General features: G+C 44.3%; 1 protein-coding gene across 1 annotated transcript in view; it reads left to right on the top strand.

Annotated features, from left to right (window-relative positions):
- The window catches only part of LOC146810126 (proton channel OTOP2-like), a 289,661-nt gene that overhangs the window by 78,650 nt on the left and 189,301 nt on the right, over positions 1 to 21,710 (top strand). Inside the window, exon 4 of the mRNA XM_085617073.1 lies at positions 17,320 to 17,378. Coding sequence (XP_085473199.1) covers positions 17,320 to 17,378 — 59 coding nt within the window. The remainder of the gene's footprint in view (positions 1 to 17,319; positions 17,379 to 21,710) is intronic.

The raw sequence follows: 21,710 nt of genomic DNA, 5'->3' as shown, positions 1-21,710 counted from the left end.
TGTATGACTCTTATAAGAGTTAAGACTGTCCCCTATTTTGCCTCAAATTATTAACCCACAGCAACATGGGTTCATAACCGGGAGAGATACTACAACGCACGTAAACATGGCCATTACGGCATTTGATGTAGCAGAGATAGAGTCCACCCCACTTGGCATGATCTTATTAGATGCCGAGAAGGCTTTCGACCGAGTGGGGTGGGACTATCTCTGGTGTGTCCTGTCTAAAATTGGGTTTGGGGGGCAATTTATGCGGGGTATACAGGTGCTGTATGATAACCCAACGGCCTGCACTAGTTATGAGGGCCTGACCTCTCCAGATTTCTTAATCTTACGCGGTACTCGTCAGGGATGCCCCCTCTCACCTCTCTTATTTGCCCTTTCATTGGAACCTTTTTTGTTTGCTCTTCAGTCCCAAACCCAGATAGTACCTTTTAGATCCGGTTCACAGGTGCTAAAAATAACAGCATATGCTGACGATATTGCGGTCTATTCACAGGATATTGTGGAGGCACTACAAGGTATTGTCCTAGAGGCTGGTAAATTCGGGAAAGTGTCTGGTTATAAACTTAATCTACAAAAGACGCAAGTTGTAGCTAACTACACCCCAGCCGTGGCGGTTCCCGAGATTTGTAAAGTTGCTACATATCTAGGGGTAAAAATAACGGCCAAACTACAGAAAATTAATAATATAAATTACAAAGAATTAACCAAATCTACTATTCTACTATTAAAAAAATGGCACAGACTACCCTTGAATCTAATTGGCAGAATCAATCTAGTTAAGATGAAGGTACTGCCTAAATTCGTGTACTTATTTCGATCTATCCCACTGGCACTAAACAATTTGTTTTTTAAGCAACTAGATGGAGCACTCAACAGATTTATCTGGGCCTACAAAAAAGCGAGAAGGTCGCTGAATCTTCTGAAAAACAATACGAATGAGGGAGGGCTTAATTTTCCTGATTTTAAGATGTACTTTTGGTCTGCTTTTGTTATACGCTTCCGCTCTCTACTTAACAGAGGAAGGGCACTGTTTTTTTCACTCCTTTATGTTAAAACAGGATTCAAATATATTTTTGCTACGAGCAAATGACCCTAACTACTTCAAAAGGGTCAAATTCAAGACCGCAAGAGACTTAATAAAGATTTGGGGCAATATATTAACTTACTGCAAAACTACTTTCTTCCATTCAAAGTTACAGCTGTGGGGCAATCCGGGTCTCCCGGGAATCTTCAATGATAACAACGTTCATAGTTGGTCTAGGTTAGGCATTAGTGTTTTAGGGGATCTATATGGTACACAAGGGTTTCTAGATTTTAACACTCTTAAATTGTTATATGATCTACCTGAAACTATGAGGTACAAACACCTACAGATGCACGACTATCTGATCAACAAAAAACAGGTTCAGGAGGTTTCGGATAGCGACATATGGACCTGTCTATACTCTTTTAAAAACAAGTCAGTAATAAGTGATACTTATAGTCTCTTAATCGGTCTTAAATCAAACAACTTCCTTAAACTAGCTGATAAGTGGGGCAGACTACTAGGTCTAAATATAACATCAAAAGAGATAGAGTGTTCCCTGTCAAATATTAATAAGCGAGTACGATCATCTAGTTTAAGGCTCCAACAATTTAGAACGACCTGCATGTTATATTACATGCCCGAAAAAATCTCCAAATGGTCCTCTAACAACTCCTACAGCAATCGTACGAAATGCCCCAAATGCTCCGCCGAGGCAGCCGACCCGGCACATATGCTGTTCTCTTGTCCCAATCTTAAGGCCTTTTGGGGGGACATTCAGAAGGTTTTGAAAATTAAGCTGATTCAGCTGCCCATATTTACTGCTGCTTCGGTTTTGTTAGATATTTATCCTATCTCTTTCCCACAGGCTGCCTTGGTTACTATACTTATGTCATGTGCCAAATTAACATTGGCCAGAGCTTGGACCTGCTCCAAACCACCTACGGTTTGGGATTGATGGGCACTTGTAACCGAGATTCACTCGATGGAGCTAGCATTAGCGAATCTTAAGGGAACACGCTCATTGAGTAAATATGAAAAAAACTGGGGAACCTTTGTGGAATGATGGCGCTCTTTCCTCCTGTTAAGCATAGTCAAACAATGAGCTTTAATGCATCTAATAACGAGCTTCTTTCTTTTTTCTTTATAACTTGTCTCCAGAGCTATTTATTTTGGCCTTGTGTTGAAAGAATGTTATAATTTATTAGAGAATTTATATATTTTTTTACTTTCTTTTGTCTTTCCCTTTCATCTCTGTTTTCTTTATTTTATATATATGTCTGCTAGTACATGTATTAATGTATGTTTTACTTGTCAGCCTGTTAATAAATAAAAATATATATAAAAAAAAAAAAAAAGAGTGAAGGAGCTCCTAAAATCTCTGCTACTGCAGCATCGTCAAAGGACAATTAATTTCCTCCCTCCATAATGACTGCCAAGGGTTATTAATCCCACTCTGTAGGATTGTGAACAGGGGTTCAATATCCCTATGTGGGTATTACCCCAACTAACACTTTAGATGTTGATTATTGTTTGCCCAAATTTTGTTCCCGAGCATACCAGTTGCACTAATCATCAAGTCACAAAAACAATGGGAATTATCCACGGTGAGGAACCACAGGCTATAGGGCCTCAAGGGTTGTCTGGCCACCAAACAGGACCTGTTATAAACAAAAAAGCTGCCCAAGTAATTTTATAACATTTCCTTAATTTACCATATTTTGTAATTTTTCATATTTTCCAGTCGACTCCTAGACACGTACAAAGGTGGGAACAAATGTCCTCACACACCACCAGGTGCCATGCTTCATCATAGGACATCCCCACGCTCTTCAAAAACCGTGTTTGATGAAGAGCGGCCTGCGCCCTGAAACCCGGGAGGCACTTATAACTAACTAAAGATCCATGATAGCTAAACTAATAAACCAATGTGGTGACCCAGTCTGGTTTATTATACTACATACCGTACCACTTGTTAAGAAAAATTAAAAAGGAGGAATAGGGAACTAGTACACCAGGCCCACTAAATTAACATGCTTCGGTCTATTGCTTCAACAGAGTCCAGCGCATTCGTCAGGATGGACATCGGATCCTCTGGTGTCATATACTAAGTGTATATGTCACTATGTCGGTGGTCTTATCCTTGTCGCCACCCTACGTTCCTAGGTCCCTTAGGTACCTGAAAGACAATAATGACAATTGTGTGTTACCTTTAGAAATTTACAGGCTGATGATACAGGACCAGGTGTCCCTCAACGACATGTAGGCATAAATTCCCACAGTGTAGGTGTGACACTGCACTAGTGTATCACACACATCTAAGTGTCATGCTGTAAGACCAGCTCGCACACTCTTACCCTAATTAAGGGTTATCTGACCCCCATGGAGGAAGGGCTCAGGAACCCCTGTAGTCACACAGTATAAGGGAGAGAAATGAATTGCCAACCCCACTGTATTTAAAAGGTTTAGAGCTTACATTGCAGAAAGTATTGCTTCCCACCACTACCCACTTACTATACCAAGTTGAGTTCCTCACATGTGATTGGTTAGATGTATCTCCCTGCTATCTGTACACAAATGCTCATATATTTTGTTACTCTCCAAAATGCAAGTGCAGGTGCAAGCAATATTCGTTCTGCACTAGCGCTAGAGAAGGCAATACAGCAGCGCTAATCTTTTCAGATGTGCTCCATTAGGTCTCATCCGGCGGGGCACTTACGCCGAGGTGTGCGCCGCCTCCGTGATCATTGCTGTTCCTATCTTTGTTAATCTTACTCGGTGCAGATCAATCTATACTACGCGCCTAAAAGTGACCATCATATGATGATCACAGTTGCAAGAAATTGGGTTATTAGTGGTGAAGGATGTGAGTCCTGCACAAGTAATAAGTCCACAATTGTGTTCTTAAAATAAACCAAATTTTGTAGCGCTTAACTTTCTCAGCAAAGTGAAGCTGCGCAGTTCAGGGTCTGCTCATGGTAGGTGGTGTGGGCTAGTAAGCTGAAATTGCTGGCATGCAACAGCAACACTCAATTATTTTCTAGTCAGTGCTTTTTCCTTAAAAAAAGGAAAAGTACATTTATTACACACACATACTCTTCTACATACTATGTTTATTGGTCCTGGGTCCACAATAAGGGTTTTCTAGATTGCAAACTAGGTAGGCTATCTGAGGAGTTTATGCAGCATAAATATACCACCTATTATGAACCATACCCAGATGTCATACAAAAACCTTATGACAGAGCTCTGTATTTTGAGATCAGGGTTGGTTCACTCCTCACCCGTGAAATGACCGCTCGATGGAAGGCTCCCTACCAGACACTAGCCTCCTGCCCGAATTGCAAAGCAAACCTTGAGACAATAGCTCATGTCATGTTCGTGTGCCCAGCCTATAAAGTGCCAAGGGAACGATGGCTTAAACTGCTCTGCAGGGAGTTGGGTACTCGCAGCCACCTTGTGGCGTTGCGCATCCTAAGATCTGATGCACGAGCACTACACGCGTGCGGCTTGGCCAAATTCTTGAGCTGGGCATGGAAGATTAGACTGAGAACTCTGAAAGCTAATCCTTAAGTATTGTTGCCGCTAAGAGCTATTTGCACCTTGTGAATGTATTTTTTATATATTTTTATCTTGTAAATATTATTTTTAGTGCTATTGCCAATTATCTCATCATAAGGATCCTCTGATGAAATATGTTACTCAGTCACTTAGGGTATTTTTATTATTTGATAAAATGTTTTGTACCTTGTATAATGTAGTTTTTTAACCTGTGTTTCACAGCTTTTAAGATATGCTTTTATCGAAATAAAGCTAACATGACTGACTGACATACTATGCATTAAGTCAAAAATATATACATCAGGTGGATGGAAGTACCTTAGGTGACGCACTGATACCACATTTCACCTCTAGCAGATCGTGAAATCCATAATCACAATGCCCCCCCACGTATATTAGATGCAACATCACACTATGAGGGAATGTCACTTTATATAATGCAGACCTACAGGCTTTGCCAGGGTGTGATCACATTATTATCAACAACCACATGTTATGATTTATCATTATACCATCATTAAAAACCCTTAGGAACAATATTTCTATTCAGCATTTGCCATTAAGATTCTTAATAAAGCATTTTAAATGAAGCATAGAAAATCAACGTGTTAAGTGTTCTTTACTGTGTACGGGCCACATATTGCAGTCAACCACAAGGGTTCACTTCTCTCCTGAATCGGAGAGCAAAAGCTTTAACTCAGCCAGTGACTAGGGTCATGTGCGCAAGACCACAGAAGAGTTAGGGTGAAGTTGTGAAGCATTTCTTGGATGGTGCTACATGTTCTGCAGGTCCTCACAACCCCTTGATAAAACGTTGGTGGTGCCCCTGCCCATGTTGGGTCTGCTCTGAAACCATAACATAAGCATGTGGTGCCCTCACAGGGCATTATTAGGATGCTCCTTGGCCCGTTTTTATGAATACTTTTTAGTGGCTCCTTTTGTTGTCACTGTAGGGCATCCTTGCTCCGCGCTTCTTTTGACCCTTTTCCTTTTAATTCCTGGGTTCCCGTGCCCACTAACACATGTGCATTCTCCCCGCCCACGTCCTCGCAAGCGGTGTGTACTGAGGCAGCTTCCCCTCCCTTTCCACCTGTCACAGGCAAGGGGTGCAGGAGGAGTCACAGATGGAGGGAGAGCAAGGTGGCGCTCAGTATGGTATCCTTTCTCCTAAGGGGATGTGATCTCCCAAGATGTGTCCCAAGGGCAATAAGCCTCTCTTGGAAGGGGGCCCTACACACACATTGCCTCATCCTGCCAAACCTAGCTATTTCCACACTAGCCCCTAGTCTAAGTTAAGTGAGCTAGTGCATCTGTGACTCACTCCGTGCCGGGAAGTCTTCGGGTAGCTAAGAGCTTTACAAATCAGCATAGTTTAGCATAGTATCCACTCCTACCAGGCCAGCTAGTCAAATCTAGAGTTGCCCTGCGTGCAGACATTTTCCCTCCATGGAAAAGCCATTTAAGGGAAAACACAACTGTGGTGCCAGGTAGGGCATGTGACATTGAAAAAAGTTATTATTGTTTTTATTGATGAAACAACGAAGTATTCAGCGGCAAATACATCAAGGTAGCCAAGGATATCAACAGGGTATTCAACATACAGATCCATATTTTCACCATTAGGCCGGACTCCCCCCGCTCAGTCCAGTCAACATGATTGTCAAAGGTGTGAAGTCTCAGGCCTGCGCTTACCACAATCGTGCAATGTTGCGTTTGGCAATAGTCATCCCCAAGATTACCGAGGACTGCTCCTTACAGTTCAGATCCATAGCTTTCCATATGTTTAAGAGACACCACTTAGGCGATTGTAACATTAAGCTTGGTCAGAGTTGCAAAAAAAATCCACCATGCTAAATGCCGTTCACGGTGTGTTTCAGTGCCAGGTGCTTTTCCGCACTGTGCAAGCATCGCGAACGCCACCATGCACAGCGCAAGCAGGTGCTGCTTCCTTACTGCTGCTCGAGTGGCAGCTTTCTCAGTGCGAACGGAAGGTTTCTCAACGTGAGCGGTCGCGAGCATATGCGACCACTCGCAATGAGAAATCTGACCGCCCGTGTTGAGAAATCTCGTCGGGAGGTCGATTTTCCATGCTCGCTCTCACCAACTTGATGTTGACAATCGCGAACGAGGAAAATTCTCGCCAGAAGTTAGATTTTCTTTTTGCTTACGCTCGTCAACTTGACGTTGACGAACGCGAGCAAGGAAAAAAACTCCAGGAACTCAACGAGCCCTGCATTACGCGGAGGGTGGAAAACTCTGCAAAATCCGCGAGTGGAGCGGAGTTCACCACCCAAACTTAGGTAACATTTCCACCCCAAGCACTTCCTGTATGCAATGCATTATGGCTTCCCAGTAGTCTTTCACCACTTGGCAGTCCCATAAAATGTGATAGAGGGTACCCTCCCTCCCACACTGCCTATGGCAGTTAGAGTCCAAGCCTCTGCCCATCTTAACCAGGGTACTGCAAGAGAGATAAGATCTATGAAGTATTCTAAGTTGAAGCAGTCTCAGCCTCACTGATATGGCCACAACCTTAGGAGAGGGTAGGGTTTCTGGCCAGTCCTCATCTGCTAGGTCTCCCAAATCTGTTTGCCAATGCTCTCGAAGACGGAGGAGGGGATCCGGGAAATTATTAATAAGCTTTTGGTAGGTCAGGGAGATTGCCCTACAGTTCATGTGATCCGTTAGTAGTCTGTCTTCTAATGGTGATGCCTCAGGGAGTTCGTCCCCTCGTGGCATAACTGCAAGTAGGGTGTGTCTTATGTGCAGGTATCGAAATGATTCCGTTGTTGCCAGGTCATAGTCCTGCTGCATATCAGGGAAAAGGACCACATTCCCCCTTGACCACAGGTCTCCCACTCTTGAGATACCTATAAGATCCCATCTGTCAAAGCCTGGGCATCTACTTAACATACCTAGCGGCATATGTATCAAACGATTTTGTATTCGCAAACGCTGAGAATCGCAAAAAAACAGCGTTTGCGAATACAAAATCGCAAAACGCGATGTATGTGACATTTTCGCATCGCATTATTAAGGAATCGCTAATTTAGCGATACCTTAATTTTGCGTAAGCATTTAAGGAATCACATATTGCAATTCCTTAAATGCTATGTAACACGCACCCAAGTTGTGCGAATTCTCCTTAAGAAATCGCAAATTACCACCAACTTCAAGTTGGTGGTAATTTGCGATTTCTTTGAAAAATGCAATTTTTGACATTTTTCAAAGTGCCATGTGGCGCACATACATGCCCTTAGGGCATGTATGTGCGCCATATGCACACACATGTTCATTTCAGGGGTGCATCAGGGTGTCATCATGACACCCTTGCACCTTTGAAATTATTATCAATTTGCAATTAGCAAATTGCAATTCGCAATTTGAGAATTACTTCCCATTCATTCCTATGGGCCTCCTGGCCCATAGGAATGAATGGGAAGGTATTCCTTAATTGCGATTTCACAATTTGCTAATCACAATTAGGGAATATTAAGAGTTCGCAAAATATATGCGAATATTTAAATACATCCCGTTTTGCAATTCTCAAATAGCGATTCTCAAAAAATCGCTATTTGGGAATCGCAAATACGGTGTTTGATACATATGCCCTCTAGTCTTTCTGTGTACTATAGCGTGTAGTTTGTGTGATCTTGTCCCACCAACCTAGCTCTCTATGTATCGAGATCCAGAGATGAACCATCAGTTCAGTCGGCCCAGTGAGGTGGAGTCTCCTGGTATTGATAAATAGGGAACGCATATATCCTCCTGGTCGATAGGACATAACTGTCCATTCGATATGCGGATTATCTTGAGGCCTGTGTACCCACTGATTGATGACTGCCAGTTTCGCATCCCAGTAATATTTCCAGATATCAGGTAGTGCTATCCCTCTGTCATACCATCCTCGCGTCAGCTTCGCCCTAGCTATTCGCAGCCTTCCATCCCACAGTAGTGCTCTGATCTCACCTTCTATGGCCTTGAAATAGGACCCCGGGACAGGGAATGGTGCATTTTGCAAAGCGTAAAGAAATCGCAGGAGCGCCATCATTTTGAATAGGGCTGTCCACCCGAGCAAGGAGAGTGGCATTGATCTCCAATGGCGAACATCTCAATGCAGTGGTGTCAGTTGGTCTTTACGATTATGGGTGTAGAAGAGATCAGGGTTTGTCATGACGTATATCCCGAGATATCGAAAGCTGCCTGGTACCACCTTCGCTGCACACTCCAATGGTAGGGCTGGAGGCCTTATAGCGTAGATTTGGACCAATTAATTGTGTATCTGAAATACCTGCTATAATTGGTGAATATATTCAGTATTCTGTTGATAGAGGCGGCGACACCACAACATAGAGGAGCACATCGTCGGCATACAGAGATATTCTGTCCTCCCAGTCGTCTGCCCAACGCAGCCCCCATATCAGCGGGTCTTCCTGATCCCAGGTCGCCAAGGGCTCAAGAATTAGAACAAAAATTAGCGGTGACAGGGGACATCCCTGTCTGGTTCCGTACAGGAGGGGGAGAACACTGGAAAAACACCCATTTACCACCACCTGTGCTAGGGGTTGATTGTAGAGAAACGGTAGCCATGCGAGAAACTTAGGACCAAAGCCCAATCGTTCCAGTATGGGAAATACATATAACCATTCGACAGTGTCGAAGGCCATGCGGGGACTGAGGGATAAAACCACAGCATCTTCCTGTATGGTCTCTACCCGACCAAGCACTCCCTGAACATGAGGCAGATTGAGTGCCGTATTGTGCCTCGGCATGAAGCCGGATTGGTCCCGGCAAACCAATTTGGGGATGATTTGTATAAGTCAGGACACTAGTATTTTGGCTTGAATCTTGGACTCTGCATTAAGCAGTGAGATGGGGCAATGGGAGGTACATTTTCCGATGGCTTATTCCTCTTTGTGAATGGCCACTATGGACGCCAATCGCTGGTCTTCAGGAAGCATACCCCGCTGCTGACTCTCTAAGGGCATATTTCGTAGATAAGGGGCCACTCTGGAGGCCACCAACTTATAGAGCTCTATAAGGAGGCCATTCGTTCCCATTGCTTTACCTGATTTAATTCTGTGGCATCTTCTGCAGTGGTTTGAGTTATGGAAGTGTAGAGAAGGGAGTAGTGGGTAGCGAAGGCTTCAGCGATTTCTTGCGGACCTTTTATAATTGCTCCAGTGTAGGAGTTTAAAGTGGTGACCCACCGGCTTGCGCGCTTGCACCTCTCGAGCCATGCCAATAATTTCCCAGCTTTATTACCCACTTCATAAATTTTGTGTTATGTCGCCAAGTGTTTCGCCTTCATAGCCTTGGTTATTAAATCTCTATATTCCTGTCTCTTAAAACCAAATGTATGCCTCGTGGTGTCATTGTTCCTCTTTGCCAATTCCGCCTCTAAATCTAGTATCTCCCTTTCCAGCTTCTCTATGGCTGCTCTTCTTTCTCTTTTGTGCCCAATCAAGAGGGAGAGTGCTTGTCCCTTGACCACCGCTTTGAAGGTCTCCCATAAAATCTGTGGGGACTCTAATGAGGTTTAGTTTTCTCTAAAGTAATGGTCCACTGTCTCCACCAGCCTGTACCTAATATGCGGGACTTTTAGGTACTAGGGGTTCAACGAGATGGTTCTTCGGGAGCGTCACGGTGTACCCACACTGTAAGTTGCCCATACTGGGGAGTGATCGGAGATTCCTCTTGCCAGCTGTCGTAGTTCACGAAACTTGGTGAACTGATCGGCCAGGGTTAGGATGTAACCTATTCTCAAAAGACTGTTCAGTGCTCCTGAGTGTAATGTGGAGTGTTGTATGTCTGGATTATGTGTTTTCCATGCATCAACCAGTCCCATGGCTGACAAAAAGTCAGAAAGACAAGAGCTTCTACTTGGCGGGCACCGTGGGGGGAATAGGTACCTTGGATCATTTAAGGGCCTATTAAAATCTCCTCCTATCAGAAGTTCCCCCTCTAGTAGGTCCAACAACAGGTCTGGGAAAGCTATGTTGTGCAGTGCTGACGGGACATATACTGTTACTATTGTCACCATCCATCCCTCCCATGTGCCTATCACCTCGTATCTGCCTTGTGCATCCATCCAGGTCTGCCCCACTGTAAGGGGGAATTGTTTCTTCAGGAGTGTCCCCACCCCCTCAATCCTAAGGTGAACCCTGCGTGTACCACTAATTTATAGCCCCATCAGTCCAAAGCACTACAAGTGTTGCCTATCAGATGAGGTTCCTGTAACAAGACTACATCTGGAGAGAGGCGTTTGATGTAGTGAAGCGCTATCCCACATTTGAGTTTGTCTCCTAGGCCATTTACATTCAGGACAGGAGCAGCAACGTGTGAGCGCCCCCCAGGTCAGCCATGGTCGGTCTGTGGGTCCACCCTGTCTTTGCCCCCCTCCCCACTAGCCCACGGATCAAAAAAATGGGGCCAAGGCTTGAAGCCTTTTGTGGAGCCCTGTCACGCCACCCTGCGTGGTGTAACAGTCCAGTTGCCGTCGTTTTCCACAGATTGAACAATAATAAACTTGTTTAGCTGTTGTCCCACCCTCCCCCTTCCATATGAAGCTTATTGAACACGCCCACAGAACCGGAAAACATGAAACCCCCCTCCCTGCATGACGGGCCTATAATTACCCGCTTCCCCAACTCTGCAGAGTGCCTGTTGTCCCACTCCAACTTGAACTTTGGAGGACTGTGGCTCAACCAATCTGCCCACCCCCCATTTCATGCATGCTGAGAAACAAGAAAGTGTTACCAAAATACCAGAGGCCAAATGCTTTCCTCAGGATATCAGTCCTCTACCAGTTCTCTCTAGGTCGCCGTGGATTTGTGACAAGGGCCCCTGGCTGGGCCGTAACTAATGAAACAACTTTGCTGCAGGACTCGTGAGGGCTACGCATGTGCGCGCATGGAGAGTGGAGACCCTAACCCGGTCTCCACTCTCCATGCACGTGCATGCGCAGTCCTTGCGAGTCCTGCAGTGAAGGGGTTTCATTATTACAGCCCAGGAGGAGAAGACGAATCCTGTACCGCAGAGGACGAGGAAACAGACCGGGCACAGAGAATGCCATGCTAAGATCCAAGTAGAGAGGACTCGGGCAGGAGCAGGGCTTGGTTGTATGTGTTAGGGGTGGGCAGCAGGGACAAACTCCACCACACAGAGGAGTTGGAGATTGTTTGCCAAAGTTCATGCTACCAGCGGAGCACGGAGTTGGCAAAACTCCACAAAATCCGCTGTTGGAGTGGAGTTCGCCACCCACCCTTAATTTTCATATGATAGTGGAGGAGCGCTGCAAGCCGTTTGTAGTATGACATCTCTGTTGTGAAGATGGAACCAGGATTGGTTGGGGGGGCGGTTTTGGTCGTCCTCCATGGACACAATGCGCCCTTTCAACAGAGAAGTATCAAGAGAGCCCCCAGGCTGTAGTTGTTTCAAGATCAGGTCCTCGACAAAGAGGTCTGCTGCAGGCCCCTCTGCTCGCTCGGGCACACCATTTATTCGCACATTGTTGCGGCCTGCCTTCATAATCGTCAAGTTTGGCCTCTAGAAGTTTACTTGTAGCCTGTAGATCACAGACTTGTTTCTAGAGGACTTCCGCATCGGCCTGAAGATTTGAGTAGCTTTTCTACATATTTGACCCCATAGTCTATGTTTCGGAAGTCTGCTCTGATGAGCGAGACTTTTGTCAACCAAGTCTATCAACTTTTCTATCCCGAAACCCGAGCCATGTCTCGGGCGATATTTTAAAACCCGGGACATGTATCGGGTCTAGAGATCATCAGTTCAACAAGTACTTACTTGCACCCACTGGGGTGAACCACTCAAGAACTCCATCAGAGATCATCAGTTCAACAAGTACTTACTTGCACCCACTGGGGTGAACCACTCAAGAACTTCATGTACCAGCTTCCCTTGGGGCGACCCGGAGGAGGGGCTAGCGGAGTACGGTCCATTGCGGTTGTTTATAAAAATGGCTCCCTCGAGCTTTGAGCTGACGAGCTCCTGGACGACGCACCTGCGTGCCTGTGCGGGCACTGAGGCCTTTGATGGTTGCTTGGCGGCCCTCTCTTCCACCCCTAACTATTTTCTCTACTGATGAGGGAAGTTATCCCGAAACCCGAGCCATGTCTCGGGCGATATTTTAAAACCCGGGACATGTATCGGGTCTAGAGATCATCAGTTCAACAAGTACTTACTTGCACCAACTGGGGTGAACCACTCAAGAACTCCATCAGAGATCATCAGTTCAACAAGTACTTACTTGCACCCACTGGGGTGAACCACTCAAGAACTTCATGTACCAGCTTCCCTTGGGGCGACCCGGAGGAGGGGCTAGCGGAGTGCGGTCCATTGCGGTTGTTTATAAAAACTTTTCTAGGGATGTTCACACTCCACTTATAGCCACCATGATGTCGTGGAGTGTGAGGTCTTCCTTCTCCAGCGCTAGCTGGGTGAGAGTCTGCGATTGCTCCTGGGAATTTACCGCTGCATCTTGGTTTTTGTGTAGCGTGAACTTGTCCAATTTAGTACGGTGAGAGCTGCACACTACCTTTCCCCCATACTCCACACGGCCTATCAGGTTTCCCCCAGAGAGGCCCACACCCCCTTTTTCTCCTTGTGTCTTGTTGGATCACCGCAGGTGCTCAGTCACTCCTCGGCACATTCCACATAGACCCCTTCCCAACGTCCTAGTGTGGAGCTAGGCCCCTGCCCTGGATCTGTCGCTCTCGTTGGAGCCCGCAGGGCACTCTTACATGACTCTTAATGGCTCGGGAGTGATGTGGGATAGCCTGGGGGCTGTCCCACCCCGCCACAAGTAGCTCAGGTCTTTATTTAGGCCCCTCTCATGGGCTGGGTCATTGTATCGACCTTAGTCCCTTTCAGGCCTTATCACTGATACAGGTGGGGGTCCAGGTAATCACCTCCCTCTTCCTGCCTCAGGGAAGATCACTCCAACATTCTGAGTGGAATGTGCTTGGGCCCTGAGGCCAGTCACGTTGAGATCATGACCCCGCAGCCCTCTTCTTCAAATCTGCCCCAACCACCGTTTTCTCATTCCCACCACAGGCAATGACAGGAGGGGTAGGCACCACATATGCCAGCTGCACTGGGGGCATGTGTGCACTCACCCAGCTACTATCGCATCAAAGGCCTCCTTGTCACCTCCAGCAGTGCCCTTGCTCTGTGACGCGGGCTCCGACCGGCTCAGACACTGCTCTGTCAGAGGCAGCTTCCTCCAGCTCTGGTTCCGCTGCCTCCAAACGACGCGTCTCCACTATGCCGCACCACAGGATTCAGTACTGCCTCCGCCTCGCCCGGTCTCCGGCCTGATGTCAGCGGTGGCCCCTGTTCACCATCTCTGAAGGCTGCTGTCGCAGGGCAAAGGTAGGGAATCACCAGCATTGGGTTACTCCCAGGGTGGGATTGGGATCAAAAATCGACCCCGGCACACCACATTTGCGTGTTGCCTTTCTGCAAAACACTGCTTCAGCGAAGTTTTATTAACTTCACTTAGATATTAAAAAAGGCACAGATTCACAGTGCTGAGCCACACATGAATGCAAGTGAGACCATTTCTGCTCGGGCCCCCTGCCCGGGCTCAATCAGCATACATTAATGAGCTGGCCTAGCGAGAGAAAAGGAGTGATAACTCCACCCATCTGCCTTTAGAAATGCCACTCAGGCACCCTCTGGGCCACTGGTGGCATTCTAACAGCACAGACAGCCCCCGGGCTGTCCAAAAAAGCAGCCTACAGCTAGAACTCGGATACCAGCCCTTCAGCCATTTGCCGAGTGCCCGCGTTACCAATCCGGCCCTGGTTACTCCTTCCAATTCATGCGGCAGGTTTCTCTTTCGCAGTGTCTTGGCAGCTTCCAGGGTGTTTCGAGGCACCAGATCCGGGTCGCCTCCCATGGGCAGGCCCCACCTCGCGGCATGCCACACCGAGCTCCTGTGAAATCCACACTTTGCTGGGTGCCTCAAGTGGTTCTCGGGGGGCTGAATGATGCCCAGTGGGTGTCTCAGCATGCAGATTTGTAGCAGATAATATGGGATTAAGTGATGGGTCGCAGGAGCCTCTCTAGAGAGCGGCCATCCTCCTCGGCGGCTGACCACGCCCAAGCATGTGACATTTCCATGTTTTCCCAAGACAGAGCCCCAAAGTGGGGGTGTCGTACTCCAGAAAAAAACAAAGCTAGCAAAGGTAGATTTCTCCTAGTGCATATGGGATATTAAGGACTTTTTCTGCATAGGACCACCTTTGTTGATATTGTGGTCCCTAACAGAATGGAAGCCAATGTTAATGCTTCCAAAAGAGACATGCTCTCTTCACAGCACAGTGAAACAAATGAATGGGCATGGATGATTATTGAGTTGCACTATGTCTTTAAGACAGGCTAAGACAACCAAGCAGCTCCTGCATGCTAAACAAAACAGCCATAAACCAACAAATAAAAAAACAGTGTGCAAAAAAATGTATATGTCAAAGAATGCACAGTAGGTCTTATGTCTAACAAAAGGAATATGTAATGCTCAATCACCAAAACTTAAAGGGTACAAAATAGGACATACCCATCTTGAAGAAACCTCACGCTTATCCCACCAATTTCACCAACTATCGCCCCATTTCCCTCCTTCCCTACTTGAGCAAGATCTTGGAAGCCCATGTCACGCAATGCCTCAGCTCCTTTATCGAACGCTCGTCTTTTCTTGCCCCCACCAGGCTGGTTTTAGGCCTGCACATTCTACTGAGCTGGTCATACTTGCCGTGATGAATGAGCTCCGTAGGGGGGCTGATAACAATCTCTCTCAAGCCCTCGTCCTTCTAGATCTCTCGGCCGCCTTTGACACGGTCGATCATAAACTCTTGATCGACCGTGTCAGGGATGCAGGCATCCAGGGCACAGCCCTAAAATGGATTTCCTCTTTTTTGAGGGACCGCTCGCAGGCCGTTCGCCTTGCCGCTTTCTCCGCCAAAAAGACCACTCTAACCTGCGGTGTGCCACAGGGCTCTTCTCTTTCTCCTCTACTATTCAATCTATACATGGTCCCCTTAATCTATTCACTTCGCAACTTTGAGGTAGTCTGCTTCAACTATGCGGACGATCTTCAACTTGTGTTCAACATTAACTCTACCACCGCGTCTATTTCCAGCTTTCAGGCCACTCTATGCTTCATCAGGGACTGGATGAACGCCAGCCAACTTAAGCTCAACCCAGATAAGACCGAGCTGGTGTTGACCGGCTCTTCAAATCCCTGGAACAATAATTTTTGTCCCCCTTCGTTAGGAAATCCTCCTATACCCACCAAGTCAGTTAAAAGCCTTGGAGTAATAATCAGCAATGACCTGTCCATGAAGCCTCAGATCGGTGCAGTTACATCCTCATGCTTTTTCCATCTCCGCAGAATTCGTAAGATCGCAAGATTTTTCACCACCGAGGCCCTTACTGTGGTTCTCATGGCCTTAGTCATTTCCCGGGTAGACTATGGAAACTCCCTTTATGTTGGTATCCCTGTCTATCAACTCCACCGCCTTCAGCTGGTCCAGAATCAGGCCGTACGCCTCATTGTTCATCAACCACGCACTCAACACGTCCGCCCCTTGCTGAAACATCTTCATTGGCTCCCAGTAGCCAAACGTTGTCTGTTTAAATTGGGCTGTACTATTTTCAAAGCCCTAACAGGTCGGGGGCCTGTTTTCATCTCCTCCTTAACCTCTCGTTACACCCCAACTCGTGCACTTCGTTCGTCGTATGCCAACTTCCTCACCCCCTTTCGCTTTAACCGGAAAAAACACGGCGGACTCAGTTTTTCCTTTTTGGCACCTCAAATGTGGAATTCCCTTCCCTTGGAACTCAGACTCGAAACATCTTTGCCACACTTCAGATCCCTCCTCAAAACTCTCTTATTCATTCAAGCCTACCAGTAACCTCCTGATCTAGTACGTAATTACCATAGCGCCATGAAACCGCTGGGTGTACGCGCGCTTTATAAATAAATTTAACATAACATAACATAACATAACTATCCGTGAAAAGCCTTGATTGACACTCCATCCAACAACGGAAAATAAAGAAAAATTCAGGCAAACCAAAAACTAAAATGGGCTGACCCACTGACCCACTCTGTTTATGTACTACTCATTACACAGTTTTGAAGAATTGATGAGATATAGATTTCGGAAAGCAAAAGAAATAGCAAGTACACAATGTGGCCTCTTTAGCAGTCTTAAAGTTGTCAGGCTCCCAATGCCATCAATGTGTCAACTTATCTCTGGAAGAATCACGATATTGAATCAGAACACACGTTTCTGCATCTTTGTTTTCCTCGCAGCGCTTCATCCTTAATTATCTTTCGACTTTTGCAATTTATTTTTCTATTTTAATAAACTAAGCCCTTTTCACAACAAAATATGCGCACATTATATCCACCTGAATTTGCGCACTTCCTCCTCTAGCACTGGATGTTAGGTTCGATCATGTTTCACGCTTTTTAAATGTCTGGTTCTTACCCGAATAACAATTTTCATCAGACAGAGCTGCCACTAGCCTCGTGTTACATCGGAACATTAGATAGCATCTACTTCTCTGGGAGGGCAAACAGGATACTAAGCATATCCAAGTTTTCCACAAGACATTTATGAAATATATTTAGTGGTGCTTTAAATATAATATTTTAGCTGCCAGAAAGTTAATAGTTTTACATAATTTGTGTTTTTCCACAGATATACTTTCTCTGGGTGTCCAGCAAGCATTGCCTTCAGATCCACCACAATGTAATGAGGTAAGTGTCTCTAACCACAGTGTAATGGAGTGTGTATCTGCCACCTCTCCGAAAATGTCATGAAGTGTATGCTCTCCCGTCACCATGTGCGTATCTTCCACTTCACTTGTAAATGTAATAGAGTGTATGTTCCCCCGCCACCATTTCACTTCCTGTAAATCTATCTGTTGATTGTTTTCTCTACAAAGCTAATTCCACATGTACAAAGTGAATGCCCCCTCATTTCACACCTCAGATGTTTACAGGTCGTTATACCTTTTTTTAAAAACTGAGTTTATTTAAGAATAATAATTAATCAACAATACTTCGTACATATAATCAATGGAAGGGAAGAAAAAATAAGTACCAGAATATATAAAGAAATAAAGGATATTAATAATGCATGGTTATATTAAATATGAAAAGAAAAGCACATTAAGAGATAAACAAAACTATAGGCAAGGAAAGACTGGTTCATGTTCAATAACGTATAGGACAAAAAGAAAACTGTAATGTCATTTCAATATATAATCATGTATATAGTAATAAAAAGATATAAAACGTATGATAATACATAATAAAGGAAGTCAAGGAGGCTTAGCAACTTCTAGTAATGAAGGGTGGGGAATAATGGATCTTTTCGCACTACTATCTATAAATTGTGTGACAGGAGACCATAGGTGTAATCGCTTTGTGGCGAGCAAGATTGGATGGACAAGAGTTGTGTCTAATCTGTGATTGTGGCAAATAGCATACCACCAGGCGAGGTATGACAACTTGGAGGCATTCTTCCAATTCTTTGTTACCTGTTGAAAGGCAACTGGTAGTAGTAAATCATTGATTCAGAATTGTGAAGGTTTTTTTTGCCAATCAGGAGATAAGCTACTTAAGAAAATATTAGTAAAGGACAAGGGCACTGTGGTATTAAAGATGGTATTAATTTGAGACCAAACCTGTTCCCAAAACTTTAAGACAAATGGGCATGTAAATAGCATGTGTTTTAAGTCAGCATTGTCATGGGAGCAAGTCCAACATGTATTGGGAGTAGCAACGTGTATCCTGTGTAAGTGTGCAGGTATAAAAAGCAGTCTGTTATAGATAAAAAAACATTGTTTGGGTAGTGCTTGCCGCTCTGGAGGATTTCCTTATTTTTAGCCATATTTTATTCCATAAAGAGATGGGCCAGTCAACTTTCAAGTCAGTCTCCCAAGAAAGTTCTGTTTTAGATTTATCTCTATTTGTGAGAGGTTGTGTTAAACGAGAATAAATAGTAGAGGCCTTAGGGTGTACACATAGGAGGCTATTACAAATGTTATTAGGCAAGGAGGATGAGGAGGGAGAGTGTGAGAACTTAGCATATGAGTCAGAGATTGCATTTTGCAAAATGTATGCTTGAAAGAAGTCGGTAAGTGGTATAGGTCTTGTGCTTGCGAAAATTGAAGCGGTAAGCCTTGATCAAATAGTTGATGTACCCTGATTAAACCTTTATTTCTCCATATTTTCCAGTATGTAGGTTTATTTTTAATTAATACAAGTCTGTTATGCCAAATTGTGAAATGGAGAAAAGTTTCAAGATCATGTGGGATCAGAGAAAGAGTGGTTTGTAGTAATTTACATGAATGTTTAATTACTGGTGTGCAGCTTTTGTGTGGCTTGCGAGTAATAGAAAGATATTCTTGAAATGAAAAAGAGGCTAAAAATGTAGCTTCAAGGTCAACCCATATCGGGCTGTTGGATGAGTGAGAAGAAATCCAATGTGAAAGATGTTATAGTTGAAATGCTTTATGATAGCTAGGAAAGAGGGGGAAATTAACACCTCCTTCTGATTTTGGACGTGTTAATTTTTGTAGTGCCATTCTTGTTTTTTTGTTATTCCATAAAAATGCTGCCAATGTAGAGTTAATCTTGTGAAAAGTATTTACCCAGTATAGGCAGTGATATATTAGACATAATGGAGAGAATTCTAGGGGTAAGCGTCATTTTAATGGTATCTAAGCGACCCCACCAAGAGAGATGAAGCGGATGCCACCTCGCAGTAAGCGCTTGTAATTTATCTACACATTTATCTAAGTTGAGCGATATGGATGTGGCTATGAATGGAGAGAACCAAAGTCCTAGATAATTTATATGTTTAGAGTTCCAAGTGAACTTGGAGATCTGAAAATCTTCTTTGAATGTGTATTTGGTTAAAGGTAAAATCTCACATTTGTCCGTATTTAATTTATAACCCGATACTAGACCGTAAGTTTCAACCTCCTGTAGGAAAGCAGGGAGTAAGGATAGTGACTGAGAGAGGAAGACCAATATGTCATCTGCGTAGGCAGCTAGTTTGATATGTTGGGAATCAGACTTAAAACCCGTAATGGGGTGATTTTGTCGAATTAGAGAAAGAAAAGGTGCTAACGCTAAATTAAAAAGAAAAGGGCATAGAGGACATCCTTGACGGACCCCCTATGCAGAGTGAAGTAAGAGGATATGAGACCATTGGCAGAAATGGCTGCCCTGGGTTCTGAGTAAAGCAAAGCAATAAAGGAAATGATTTTTGGACCAAAGCCAAACCATTTAAGGGCGTGAAAAATTAATGGCCATGAGACTCTATCGAAAGCTTTCTCCGCATCAAGGGCAATTGCAGCTCATGAGTCTGAATGGTGAGACATCTTAAATAAGATACTGAAGAACAACCTAGTATTATCTGTAATATTACGATTTTTGACAAAGCCTGATTGCTCCTTACCGAGCAACATGGGAAGATGCGGTTCTAAACGTTTGGCTAAAGCTTTTGAATTTTATTTATAGTCCACGTTAACTAACAAAATGGATCTATAATTTTTGCAATATCTAGAGTCCTTGCCATCTTTCGGTATTAAACAAATCAATGCCTCTAAAAATGAACCTGATGAGTTACAGGAAGAAGTAAAGGAAGAGATGAGAAGGTGTAATGGCGGAATAAGGAACTGGGCAAAGTGTAAGAAAAATTCAACTGTGAATCCATCAGGACCTGGAGCCTTATCTTTCTTTAGAATCTTGAGTGCAGCTAATCGTTCGTCTTGCATAATATCGGACTTAAGAATATCAAGGTTGAAGAGGGGGAGATCAGGCTTCTGGATATTAGAAAAATATTGAGATAGAGCGTTGTTTGGAGGAATAGTTTCTGGTGTGTAGACAGATTCATAAAAGTGTACAAATTCCTGAAGAATTTTGGGATCTTTATATTTTGGTATTTGATTATCAGCTATAATAGAATCAATATGAAGCCTATTTTGCTTAATCTTAAGATAGTTGGCTAACAATTTGCCTGATTTCTTTTGACCACCGTAGAATTTCACGCTCGTCTTTAATAAAAATAAGGAGGCACTCACAGTCGCGGATCTATTAAAAGCTAGCTTTGCATTTTTGAGATCGTGCAAACTGGCTTTTGTTTTAGAGGTGTAAAAGGCATGTTCTAATGTTTTAATTTTAGTAAGAAGTGTATTGTGAATTGTTTAAAAAGATTTGCGTTTGTTTGATGAGTATCTAATAATAAAATCTCGGGCGACAGCATGAAAAGCGTCCCAGATTGAACGAAAGGGAAGAGCGTCAGTTTGATTGATTTGGAAGTATTCGTGAATAAAAGTAATAAAAGTATTAAAGTTGGGATCAAGAAGTAAGGAGTTGGTAAAACACCATCTCTTGGAAGATCGTGATTGTTGAAGGATATCCAGTTGAATCATAACAGGGGCACGATCAGAAAAAAGGATCGGTCCTATGTCTGCTGAAAGCAGAGATTGGGAAATGTTACGTGTGATGAAAATATGGTAAATTCTGGATTGCGTCTGATGAGGTGGAGAATAAAAGGAATATTCTCTCAAGTCCGGGTTGCAAAGTCTCCAAGCATCAACTACATTTCTCTGTTCAATAGGGCGTAGAAAAGCTTTGTGTCGTTTATTTGGGGTGAAGGAAACCTTGGAATTCCGGCAAAGGATCCATTACTTGGTTACAGTCACCTGCAAAAATGAGGTTTTCTGCGGGATATTGTAACAGTAGCTGAGATATGTGGGTCCAAAATGGAACATCACCAGTGGTAGGGGCATATATGTTAAATAAGGATATGGGAGTTTTCCCCATAAAAAGATTGGTAAGCAACCATCTGCCCTCTTTGTCTGATTCGTGTGAGACGAGTTTAACATTCAGTGCTTTATGACATAAGGTTATGACACCATTTCTTTTACTGTCTCCCGGTGAGAAATAGATTTCACCTACACAATTCCTTTTAAGCTTTAGTGATTCGCTTTCAGTGAGATGGGACTCCTGTATCAAAGCTATGTTGACATCCAATTTGGATAAGTGGTAGAGGGCTCACTGTCTTCCCAAAGA

The sequence above is a fragment of the Triturus cristatus genome, chromosome 7, assembly GCF_964204655.1.
Source record: "Triturus cristatus chromosome 7, aTriCri1.1, whole genome shotgun sequence".
NCBI lineage: Eukaryota > Metazoa > Chordata > Amphibia > Caudata > Salamandridae > Triturus > Triturus cristatus.
Note: the sequence above shows the minus strand (reverse complement) of the source record. Positions and strands in the feature narration are given on the sequence as shown.